The sequence below is a fragment of the Castor canadensis genome, chromosome X (assembly GCF_047511655.1).
Source record: "Castor canadensis chromosome X, mCasCan1.hap1v2, whole genome shotgun sequence".
Taxonomy (NCBI): Eukaryota; Metazoa; Chordata; class Mammalia; order Rodentia; family Castoridae; genus Castor; species Castor canadensis.
This window is the reverse complement of record NC_133405.1, coordinates 57,260,780-57,274,172: the sequence shown is the minus strand read 5'-3', so window position 1 is coordinate 57,274,172 and position 13,393 is coordinate 57,260,780. Positions and strand designations below refer to the sequence as shown.

Sequence of the window (13,393 nt, the reverse complement as noted above, 5' to 3'; positions counted from 1 at the left end):
ACTACTTGGCTTTTGACCTTTGAGGGCAGGGCCATGTCTCTTCAATGCCTAGTTCCCAACATACCACTACTTGGTCTAGCATCTATTCATAAGTTCTAATTGTGTTGGAGGACAACACTGCCTAAGATGATGTGTGGGTTGTTAGAAAGGAGGTGAAAGAATGTTTGGGGGGTAATTTGAAATATAGGGAGTATTTCGATGATTGTGAAAGCCTAAATTAATTTTCTTCCTGTCATCTTTGAGGTAAACCTTTATCTTGAGCTCAGTTTGAAAAATCAGATTATAGTTTTCTTGGTGAAATAAACATAACTGAGAGGTACTCAACTAGCACAAACTCTTCATAGTAAAAGTATTTCGGTGCCTGCACAGAATATTCAACTTGGTTACCAGGTGGTTGAATGGCCTTGAATTGTCTTGATTGGTCTTACTGGTTTTGGAAGTTTAGGGTACATGATATGAAAAGTTGGAAGGCAGGCCTGTGAACAGTAACTACTTCCTTTTATGACTGCCACTGACCTGAATAGGTATTGGGCAGAGATGTCACTCAGAGAAATGAAACCCTGGATCAAACGTTGATGTTTCTCACTTTCTTTAAGGCCATTCTAACTTGGAAAGAATTTGGAGGCTGTAAGAGTACTAGTTTATCAGTGCTCTCAGCATCTTTTTATTGTGATTGTTCTTTCATTTCTCTGATTTTCAACTAAACTGTAACCCTCATAAAGGAAGAAAACATGCTTACCTTGCTTGCATTGTATTCCTGGTGTCCAGCATTGAACAGGTGCATAGTAGATGCTTAAATATTTGTTCAATTGAGTTAAATGTTTTTTTTTTTTCTATGTCCTATTGCCCCAGCCTTCTTGGAGAGTAAGATACTTAAAGTGGGTAAATAATTGACCCTTCATCTTTATTGTAATGGCCAACTTACTGATTTTCTTTAAAAGAGAAGAAAATTGTCAAATATTGTGATTAAGTTTTTGAGTTGGTGGTGAGACTTTTGAATTATATGCAATTTAGTTGTTCACTTTCTGTGGTACTAGAGTAATTGCATGATGTTTATAAAGCATTGTATTACCATCTAACGTTAGCCATAAGAGAGTTGAATCTTTACATCTTGCTGTTTTTGTTAATTTCTGCCTGATTGAGAAAATTAAAACTTAATTTTCTTGCAATAATGATCTCTTGCATTGCAATCAGAACTTCAGCATTAGAGTTTATAAGTAAGTCAGCCATTTCTCTTATTCTTAAGGGGTTGAAACTCTGGAGTGATACTTTTATAATTATACAACACTCACATTTTACTGTACTAAGTTATATTTAATATAGCTGATCATAAATGAAGTTTAATAAACTCTGATTGCTTGAGTAATGCACAGTATGATTGCTTTACCAGAGTTGATTTTAATGAAAATATATGGTCACTATAATTATTGGTGCAGTATGCCCTCATTGTAATGAACATTATCATTAAATTTGCATAATAAAAACTTACTAAAATGACTTTAATCAGTGCTTTTAATTCAGGGATGTGATTTTAATAAAGTTTTTTTGATAATTTTTGTCTTTGGTTTTTGATTTCTTTTTTTTAAGCTCTATAATAGCTCTGTAGTTTGTACCCAGGAGTAAAATGCATAGTGTTTACTTTTGTGTGGTTTGAGGGAGAGATGTATACACCTATGTAAGTTATTTTCATATAAAATTTGGCAGCTTATATCTGAAGAACATTATTATAAATGAAAATATATTTTATTTATTTTTATTTTTGCCCTGCTGGGGATAGAACCTAGGGCCTTGCACATACTAGGCAAATGAGGCTTTGAATATTTATGAATGGGAGTATGATAGTCATTCATAAGCCCAAGCACTGCTCTAGAATTAGGGACACATCCCAAAACCAGACAAAAATCCCTGTCCTTATGTAGCTCATATTTTTAGTGGGCAAGATAGACAATAAATAATAATAAAGTAAATTATAGATCGTGTTTGGTGTGTTTAATCTTATTTGAAGACAGGAAAAGTAGAGCATGGTAAAGCAGGTCAGGAGTGCCAGTAGTGTGTGGAGGAGGACTATGTTTCTATATTGGTAGGGGATAGACTAGGCCTCACTGAACAAAACCTTGCAGGGAAAAGTCATGGATAATAGGAAAGAACATTCCAGGATGAGGGAAGAGCCAGTGCCTGTGACTGATGGCCATGTTTGGGAACAGTGAGGTGGCTTGTGTGACTGAAATGGAGCCAGATGAATGAAGGAAGAGCTATAGGAGATGAGGTCACAGACATCTGGGGAGTGTGCAGATCCATATGGACTTACAGGCTTTGTAACCACATTGACTTGCACTGGGAGGGAAAGTAAAGATCCATGCAAAGCTTTGAGCCAAGGAGTGACACAATCTGACTTTGGTTTTCACAGGTTGTCTGCTGTTCCTTCTTTCTGCTTTGTTTAGGACTAACTGTAGGAAAGCAAAGGTAGAAGTGGGATGACAGGGTAGGAGTTTATTACAGAAATCTAGATAAGAGCTGATGTTGTCTTGAACCACATTTTTGTGAACTGCAGAAAGATTGCAGTGGGACTGGCTAGCTAGCTGCTTGGCTATTGAGAATGAAGGAGAGGAGACCAAGGTAACATGGAAGTCTTAGGTGTAGACAAATGGATGTCACATAAACATAAATGTTACCTTTCTTTGTAAAATGAGAGGCTTTGCCCAGATTATATCAAATTTCATGCAGCTATAACTGTCCATACTATGTGGCTTAATGTGCACAAAAAGTATGCTCATTCCAAAAAATAGAATAGTAGGGGACAAAGAATAAGACTGGAATCTCTTCCCATAAGACCAGGGGGACTATTTTTATAGCAATTTTTTTTGCAGTACTGAGGTTTGAACTCAGGGCTTTACACATGCTAGGGAGGTGCTCTGTTGCTTGAGTCATATCTCCAGTCTAGCAATTCTTTTTTTTTCCCCCCCTCGTATTTGTCTTCCATGATTAAATTGTCAACACATATTCTATTGATAGGCAGATTTGAAGTATTTCTTACTTATGTGTACCTTAACTTAGGGGATTTGACTAAAGCAAATCATATTTTTTTTCTATTTTATATTCTCACTTTGGAGATACAGATGTGTCCAGTCTTGAGTTTATAACCACAAAGGATGGGAAAAAAAGAAGAGCAGGAATTGCTGAAAGAATTATATAATCTGTCTCAAAACCTCAGGTAGACAGGCCCATATCCAAATGGTAGCAGGGCTTCTTTAGGCACTTTTGATACTTTGCCATTTCTTTCTCTGATTTTGCATTACACAAAAACATGAACCTTCTCATTGTGCATAAAAGTTTTCTGTAACCAGTAGAAAAGCTAAAGAGAAAATAGCTGGGAGAGAAAGTCCTAGGGTGAACTCATCTTTCTTAAAATGGCTTTTGTTCTGATGTAAATAATTCCCCCTCTTTTCTTTTCCATGGCAATAAAGATTGATTGGGGTTTGTGATGAAGATATAATGCAGAGGTTAGAGGTTTAGATTCCTGAGGGAATCAAAGGATGAAAAACTAGAAAAAGAGCTATACATACAAAAGTGTATTTGCCTCAGCTGTTTCAGGGAAAAAAGATCTTTAACAGCACAGGTTTGGAAGTATTTGAAGACAATTTTCTGAGATCCTGAGACCAAGAGATTCTCACTTAAAGCTCATAATGGAATTCTCCTGGCAAGTGAGAAGACTGTGTGTTAGTAAAAAGGGTTGTGAACATCCACGACCAAGTTAATACAAATTATACATCTTTTGTAAGAAATGTATGAGATATAGCAAAAGGATTAAGTTTAATTCCTAACAGTTTTTAGAAATCTTGTTCTTTCCTAATCACATCTTTTAATTGATCCTTGAGTGTACAGTCATGAGGTGCATAACAAGTTTCAGCCAACTGTGGGGCCATATGCATGGCGGTGGCCCCGTAAGATTATATCACCTAATGACATCATAGCCATCTTAGTTTAAATTTACTCTGTGATGTTTGCATAATGATGAAATCGCTTAATATGCATTTCTTAGAACATATCCCATCGTTAAGCAACACATGACTCTATTATAATAAGAACTGTGTTTTATACTGATTGTATGTTATTGTAAGATCTTGAAGTATCTTCTGAATCATGGAAGATTACTAAATTGTTATGTATTGCTATTTTCTGAATCATGGAAGATTACTAAATTGTTAGGTATCGCTTTAGTTTTGTTGTATTCTAATTCTTCCGGTAGTGATGCCCAGATGCATTATGTGATGGTATTTATTAAACTTTGCTATAATAGGGTGATAGTTTTTATTAATTCATTAACTAGAATACACCATTTCCAAGGATTCTCTGTACAGTGTTAGAAGTAGAAAGCAAAACAAATAGTGTTGGAAGGTTTTGACAAATTGGCATATATTAACAATCACAAAATTCAATTATAATATTTATAAAGGTGAATTTTATATATGCATCAGCTGTAACACTGAGTTCTTAGATCAGGCTGTTTATTTTACTTCATTACTATTAAATATGATATTTTTCCTGTTGTACATATTTGTTTTTAATTTAGGTATCTTTAAAACATGATTATTTGTTCCAGAACTTTGAAGTAACCTACACGGGCCTATGATTTTGCTGTATTTTTTCTAATGTTTGAACGCTTTAAGTGATAACTGATCAAGATCTGACTTTGGGATCTTGGGAGCCATATTTAAAAACAAGTTAGACACCCTTTTCTCCAACCAAACCTTCATTTTTAAACTCTGCAAAAGTTGCTTTTTTTCTTTCATAAAGGATATATTACTTACATGTTCAACTTTCAAATTGTTTTTGAGTTTTTATAGTTAGTAAAATAAAAGATGAGGATTATTATTGTCTTAGTTCATCAATGAATTTCTTTTATCTGACTGGTATTTCTTTTTGTTTTGTTTCCTTTTGATTTTAATAGAACATTCAAATAAAAACTTTGGCAGATGATGTGGTAAGGTGGACTTAGCAGCATGTTGTTATGTTACTTGTGCATGTTACTTTTTTATCAAAATGGGTGGACATTAAAGCATTGATACATAAAATATCAAGTGTCTGGATATTTATAAAGTATAGTAGAATGGATTGTCAATACATTGGCCTCCCTGTTATGAATGTTAACTTAAACATTGTATGAGATCCCAAAAAACATTTTCTTATCATCCTGATATATACCATATCTGAATGTTTTAAAGAATTCTGTATATAAATCTAGACTCTGAAGAACATAGACATTTCTTTTTTTGATAGTCAAATAAATTGTGAATATACTAATCATTAATGTTGGAGGAATTAAATTCATTACGTTAGATATATGCTATTAAACTTAAAAACCTTATTTTCAAGCTAAGTCTATCATAGAAAGACATTAAAAATTATAGGCTCAAAATTTAAATGTGCCCTTTTATAGCTACACTTTAAAAATGGTATTTTAAACAATGTCATTTGTTTTCTGGTGAAATTACCTATCTAAAAATAATGTTAAATAATGTTAATGCTCTAAGGAAATGAAAATATGTGGCTTGACTTCATTTTCTTACCAAGATATAGCTAAATTCAAAAGCCATTTTTTTGGCTAAAAATGAAGGGCACAATGAAATATCAAATCTACATATTAGTAATGCTGCTACTAAGTAAAAAAGCTAGCACTATAAAAATAAATATAATAATGATATGAAGGGAATGAAAAAGTTATGTTAATTTAATGGTCAATTACATATTTAAATGCTTTCATGTCCACCATCTCTTTTCAGTGAAATTTGACTCAGTTTATTTGGGATTACCTAATTGTTTTTTCTGGAGTTGTGTGAAGACAGACTACATATCTAAGCCAACTTAATTTCCCTCAGAGTTAAAAGAATATAGTGCTCTATACTTCAAAGGAGTGAATCTTAAGTTAATGTGAAAGGCTTATGAATTTATGTGAGTCACATTGTCCGTGAAATGAGGGAGTTGGTCTAGATGATTTTCATGTTTCTTCCCAGCTCTAAAATATTGTGAGATATATATATATATATATATATACTACCTTTGTATGCAACCATGTTCTCACATCAGTTTTGTAATCCCAAATAAGCTGCTTAAAACTGCTCATATTTCTTTCAAAGTACATGTTTTAGTTAAAAACGTGTGCTTTGAGTCAATAAAATAAAGGATATATTCTTTTAATGGGGGTCAACGTAATTTTACATAAGCTTGGTAATGCCCATGATTCTTTTTTATTGTTGAGGCAATTTATAAGGGCTCTGGTGACATGGCAATGAACATGTACTCTCCTCATAGCTAACATGTCTGCTTGTTGAATGTGAGCTAATGGTATGCATGTGCTTCCTAACAGAAACCATGATAAAACTGAGTTGCATTCAGTTTTATGAACATTACTAATTTTTGTTTTATAATGGTTTGTGGTTTAAAATAAAATGGTCTGTTTACATGAAGCTGAAGTCATTAACTCACTTTATGTTAAAGAGCAAGCTAATTATTAGAGATTGTACATGAAATCCATGGTTCAGAGTTAATGTCCATAAAGGTGAGTTCTTCATAATAGTATGTATTTGTAGGAGTAAAATATTTCTGTTTCTACTAAATGGAAACAGTGATGTTTTTATTTTTGTTTTGCTTCCTTATTTGTCCCATTTTTTAGGAAAGAAAACTGGAAAAATACTAATAGGAACAATAACAATAATAAACTGTAGCTATGTACGTGTACACTAAACATATTTAAATCTTCCAACAGCCCTATAGTGCAGGTAATATTCTTCCTATTTTAGAGAGAGACCAAGTCACTTTCACAGGGTTGCTCAGTTGTTGATTGGCAGAGTCTGGATAGAAATCCAGTTCTACTCAACTGTTACCTGGATAGGTTATTCATATATACTTGTCGCAGTTTTTGCTCTTTGAGGAAGAGAAACAGCACAATAATTTTCCCTTAGAATTCAATATCAGAAGTGCTCTTTATTTTCTTTCTTTTCCGTGGCTCTTAAGTTGCCACCAAAGAAACATTTTTCTAAAATATTCACAGGATTTTGATTGGAGACTTCTTTTCACCTACTAACTGTGCAAGACAGAAATGACAAAGGACTAAGTTTTACTTTTGAGGACTACTTTTCACCTCCACATTTCTGAAGCTAAAGAGCTACTTCAAGGTCTCAAAATAGTACATTCTCTAAGTGGAGCTTGCTGCTTACAGTAACATTTTGTCAAGAGATAATAATAATATATATAATATATACTGAGTGCCACTTTGATGTTTCAGTTCTTTATGCTCATGGTTCTTGATCTTTTTCTTAGGGGTTTTTATTTTTTTGTTTGCAGCGTGACCGAATTACAAGTTTTAGAAAATCTACTGTCAAAAAAGAAAAACCTTTTATTCAACATCCTATTGATTCTCAAGTTGTGATGAGCGACTTTCCAGCAGCTCAGCCATTATATGATGAACGATCTTTGAATTTGTCAGAAAAGGAAGTACTGGATCTCTTTGAAAAAATGATGGTAAGTTAGACTCTAATTTTGTTATAATTTTAAAATGTATTTGTCCAGAATAGCACTGGATTATAAGTAGGTGCTTTTGTGTGGACTATCTTTATATTATATAAAAGACAAACTAGAAACTTGATACAACAGAATTATTTGCAAAAGTATCTGGTTTTTTTTTTTTGAGCGGAAACATCCTTACCTGTCTATCTTTTCTTGTCTGAGCTCCTGATAACGGGGCAGTCTTACTTATCTTTGGTCTCTAGTATTTAGTAGTTTCTGGCACATTGAATCAGCTTTTCAATTAACTAATTTGTGTGCTTGTTTCTGTAAAGCAAAACAGGCCCAAGCCCGCAGTGTCTCTTGTTGGGCATGTGATACAGAGTCGGTAGTACAGAGAATATAAACAAAACAGAGCAAACAAAAACAGTAATCAGAAATTAATTCACCTAAGTTTGGTCAATTAGCAGTAGTCATACAACTTACATTTTTTTAGCATGTGTCTTATGTTTCTAGTTAGTGGTCTAAATTATTTCTTATATTAAATAATAAGTATTATATTTGAAGTATTCAGCAGTTTGTAGTAGTAGAGGGGAGAAATGAAGCATTGTGCCATATTACATTGGTTAGCTTGACCAGAGAACATCTGGAGATCCCAATTCCTGATGTATTAATTTCAAATTCCATTTTATCACTGTAAATTCTATATAAACAGTTTTATAAACATTTGTAGCATCTCTTCCTTTATCAAATAAACCCAAGTTTTTCTTCACTTGCCAATATTTCTTGATCACGTAAGTGCCTATCTTTATTGTTGAGAACAATGACAGTAATGACAAATGCCTGAGACTATCAACACTTTTAATCTTTGTCAGTGTTCCTTTTTCATTCAAGCATTATTTACAGCTTTAATCTGCTGATCAATTTGGTTACTACTTTTTGCAGTACTGAAATAGTTTTCTGAGTTCAGTGGTGTCGCCAAGCTCCAGTTTACCACTACAAGGCCATTTTCTACTCCATTCATTTTACTCTTGCTTACTGAATCCTGATGGTTCTGCTTTTGTAATAACTATTATATCTGTATACTTGGCTGGGTTGCTTTTGTCCCTAGGTGAAACGAAACCCCTCCCTAGTTGTTCTTGTGGCTTCTGAGATAGCCTCATATCTGGTCTTCCTTCCACCTTCCAGGTTTTGCGTGTTCTAATCCAGTACTGTCCTGTTAGTAATTCTGAAAGAGATTCTTTTTCCAAAGTTCAGACATTCTATATGTCCTTACTCCATTCCCAAAACTATACTCCCAGATGACTATTTCACATCTTTGCTTCTTCCCCATCTTTATTCTCTGCTAAAGACCTTGCTGTTTAATTTACTGAGTAAGTTGAAGGAATCAGGAGAGAACTTCCACAGGCTTAACGTATAGGTTCTGCACTCACATAGTCTCTCTTGCTTCCTGTCACCATAGACAAACATTTCGTGTCCCTACTCCCCCACTGTGTATAAGATCCAATTCCTTTTTACTTACTCAGACATTGCTCCAATTTTCTCTTCTGTCTTCTACCATTCCCAGCAACATACAACCATGCTATCCCACCTTATAAAACCTTCCCTCTACCCTATCTCTATTGCCAGCTACCTATCTATTTATTTACTCTTCTTTGAAGCTAAGCTCCTCACAATAATGTTGTTTATGTGCTAGATTCTGCCCAAAGTCATGTTTTCAAATCTCCACAAGTGGATAATGGTAGTAGTAATAAAACAATATTTCTCCCACTTTATCTATCTATCTATATGTATATATATATATATATATATATTTTTTGAGACAGACTCTTGCAAGGTAGCCAAGGCTGGCTCTACCTCCAAAGTGCTGGGATTGCAGGTGAGCACCACCTTGCCCAGCTATTTTTAGTAACTTTTAAAGATGACTATAGTACTATTATACATCATCTTTAACCCCAAATTCAAATTTGAATGAGGTTCATATTCGTAACATTTATTTATTTTTGAGACAGGGATTTTCTGTGTAGTACAGGGTGTCCTCAAACTTTTGATCCTTTTGCCTCAGCCTTCTGAGTGCTCAGATTTCAGGTGGTAAACACCTGGCCTTTATTTGAAAAATTTCTTATGTTAATCAGAAGCATTTTATATCTCCTCTAATTAGGTTTAGATGAAGTAGCTTCTCTGTTCCACTTTAAATAGAAGGAAAAGAATAATGCTATAATTTAATGAGTATTCAGCATTTTAAGTTGTCATAGCTTTTGAGCTTCCTGAGAATAACTGAATTAGTTTTTGTACGATGAGTATACAGCTTAGGGATTGTTAAACATTTAATTATGATAACTTACTTGTTTCCAAACTGAATCAATGCAATTAGAGTCTTTGCTTTTTGGGATAGAGTGTGGGGGATATGGGAGATTTCCATTTTAAGAATAAAAACATAATTACATAGAAATTTCTTGGGATTTCAGGTCAGAAGTTGATTTCTATTAGCTAGCACAATGGGAGGTCCAGGTTATACTGGCAGCACTTGATTCATATAGATGTGGCAATAAGGATAGTCTTTTAATGTATGTAAATAAATTGTTTTGTCTCATACAAAAGATAATTATAGAAATGGTTTATAATTAATTTTTAGGCATATTTCATTTCAACCTCATTTGTTAAAGATAATGTTTAATAGATGATTCCATGTGGAAATTTGATATTTTACCCTTTTTTCTTTTTCTTTTCTGTTTGTGGTGCTGAGGGTCATACATGCTAAGTGATTGCCTTACCATTGAGCTATATGCCAAGCAAATTTAGTAATTTATATTAATATATTTTGCATTTTGGCATAATTTAATTGTAGTATAGTTACATGCGGTAAATACTAAGTTATCTACTCTATATTCCATCTGTTAAAACTTTCATAAATAATCCCAAAGTTTTTAATCTTCTCCTCTTTTCCCTTTCATCAATTTGGATAGAATAGTTGATCTGGACACTAGGTGTTATTTAACCCAAGCATACTTGTTCTCCCTTGACTGCTATTATGGGTTTGTTTTTCACCCAACACCAGTCTTTTAGAAGTTGTTTAGTTTGGATGAGACCTTTTAGTGCTCTCATAAGTAATTTTAATTAGTGGTTAAGTTACCATAAAATAAATTATCAGTAAACTAGGTCTTAAAAATCTATTAAAAGCTATGGAAATAGTTGTTGAAATGATTAGATTCTTAGAAATTGTCTAGGCAGCATAATTTTCCACTGGTTAGATTTAACTTTTCAATACCCTTACTTCCATCTTATTGGACTGCAATAATTCCAGCTTCCTTTCTAGAAAATAGATTTTAATTTTTTAGACAGAATCCAATGGGGAGGGGGAACTTGTAAAGAAGGAGCAAAACCTACCCAGTAACAGGTGTAAATGGAAATTAAAGCTGGGCCAATTTTAAATACCCTTACTAAGTATGATTCTTAAAAGTTTACAGCTGATGGTGTCATGGGCTAAGAATTCCAGGAAGAATAACTAAAGGAACTAGGTTTGCGAATTTACTCTGATAGTAGGTGGGAAGCTTCACAGTTCACTGTCTCTGTTCTAAGTTTGTATTTAGAAATGTTAAAACAAAACAACAAAACAAAAAACACAAAAAACTAGGGCTGGTGGAGTGGCTCAAGTGATAGAGTGCCTGCTTGCAAGCAAGAATAAAGCCAGGTGTTGGAGGCTCACGTCTATAATCCTAGCTACCCAGGAGGCAGAGATCAGGAGAATCGCAGTTCGAAGCCACCCAGGGCAAATAGTTCCTCAAGGCCCTATCTCGAAAAAACTCATCACAAAAAAGGGCTGATTGAGTGACTCAAGATGTAGGCCTTGAGTTCAAACCCCAGTGCCACAAAAACAACAACAAAAAACACCCAAAAACAAAGCACTTACTTTGGAAAGGTTGTGCAAGTATTTATTGCCATTAATGCATTTCAGCCCAACCATTTATTATTATGTGCAGTGAGGCCAGAGGTGTAAAGATGAATGCTCTGCCTCCCTTACCCTCAGAGAGCTCAGAGTTTAGTCAGGAAGACAAGTAAACAAATGATTACCATGTACTACTCTGGATGGCTGTGAATAGGCAGCTATACTGGGTACTTACCTCCTTAACCCCATGCCAGGGCTCAAGAAGGAAGAGATTAAGAAAGTCAGGGTCACTCCTAAATTATCAGTCTTTATTTTGGGGTACATAGTTTGAACAGTGTAGTTCATCAAAGTTGAAGGCATTCTCCAAGACAGGTACTGCTTTAAATTCTCAACAGAGAGCAGTGAACAACTCAAAAGAAAATCCCTACCATCAGTGAGCTTCTGTTCTGATCCGGGTGATCTATAGAAATATAAGATGGACTTGTATAAAAAAGAAAAGCAAAGGCAAGTTTGTGTCATGCTGAAGTTAATTGCTTAGGACATAAAGATGCCAAAGATACCGTCCCTGCTCCATGGGTTTTGTTTTTATTTATTTTATTTATTTTAATTTGTATGGCAGGTAACCAGTAGTGGTTTTTAAAATGTTTTTGATGGTTAAAAAAAAAGAAGACTTTCATACACATGAAAATTATATGAGTGTCAGTGTCCACAAATGATGTTTTGCTGAATGTAGCCACATCTTTTTGTTTTTACATTATCTATGGCTCCTTTGTACCACAGCAGAATTAAGTACAGAGACAGACTGAAATGCCATGTGTGGTGGTTTACTGCTATTATCCTGCCTATAATCCCAGCACTCAGGAATCTGAGGCAGGAAGATGGAGAGTTCAAGGCCAGTCTGGACTAAATAGCTAGTTTAAGGCCAGCAGTGAAACCCTGTCTCAAAAAATTAAAAACAAACAAAAACCCAAAGCAAAGAGACTGCATAGCAAGTGAAGCCAAAAACATTTACTGTTCTAACCTCTGGACTGGTGCAGTAGTCTCTAAACTTTTTCATTTCTTACCCCATGGAGGGGAGGGGGAATATATATATACATACACATGTATGTATATATATGTCTATGTATATGTATATTAGCAAGTACTCCATTGTTTTATTTTAAATTGTGTACATATATATGTGCTCATGTTATGTACATTATAGCATATAGACATACTAAAGAATGAGAAAAACATGGAGTGAACAAGATTTTAGTATGATTTAAAGTGAGTTTATTTTTAGTTGTACAAAGCCTTTGCTGTCATGATTAATAACTTTTTAGTGAGAGCAATGCTAGTGTTTCGTTATTTTTTATGTCTTCCTTAAAAACAGGCAGTAATTAGAAGGTTCAGTTCCAAGTTCATTTTATTTTGGTACTTGTCTTGATGTCTGTCATAGTTGAAACATAAATCTGACAAAGATACGTAGGTCCAAATGGAATAAATACATAGTTAGCAATACTTATTAAATCACAGTACTAACTTTTATCAGTCTAATCCATAAATCAAGCAAAGGTTTCTTGCTGGTCTTCAACAGATGTCATTGGACATATGGGTCCTTTCCATTTTTTTCTACATTCTTCATGTGTAGATGCTCATATTATATACTCATATCTGCTCTAGACAGTCTTAACACTGCAAATAAAGAGGAAGAAGCGATTCAACCAAGAATGAAGGGGGATGACCTGGAAGTTGGGTCTGCCAATGTGTATCTTTCCCAAAGTTTGTTTGAAGTTATTTATTTATTTATTTTACTAATTGTCTTTTTGTGAATTAAAAATTCCTAAGCCATGCTAAATTTCAACAGTTTTGAAGTATTTTATCTTGAGATGTGTTTGTAAGACACAAAATATTTTCATGGTCAGTTCCTATTCCTATCATATATCAAAATTTTGTAAATATTGTACTACTTTCAAAATACCTTTTTTTTTTTTTTAATAAATGCTATATTTTTCATCTGTATACTTT

At 34.0% G+C, this 13,393-nt stretch overlaps 1 protein-coding gene across 4 annotated transcripts in view; it reads left to right on the top strand.

Moving 5' to 3' along the window:
* Positions 1-13,393, top strand: part of Diaph2 (diaphanous related formin 2) — an 879,521-nt gene that overhangs the window by 45,420 nt on the left and 820,708 nt on the right. For 3 of the 4 annotated variants that reach the window (XM_074062667.1, XM_074062666.1, XM_074062669.1), the window contains exons 2-3: positions 4,949-4,981; positions 7,342-7,518. In XM_074062667.1, the coding sequence (XP_073918768.1) occupies positions 4,949-4,981; positions 7,342-7,518 (210 nt within the window). The remainder of the gene's footprint in view (positions 1-4,948; positions 4,982-7,341; positions 7,519-13,393) is intronic. The other variant, XM_074062668.1, reaches the window with a different exon arrangement.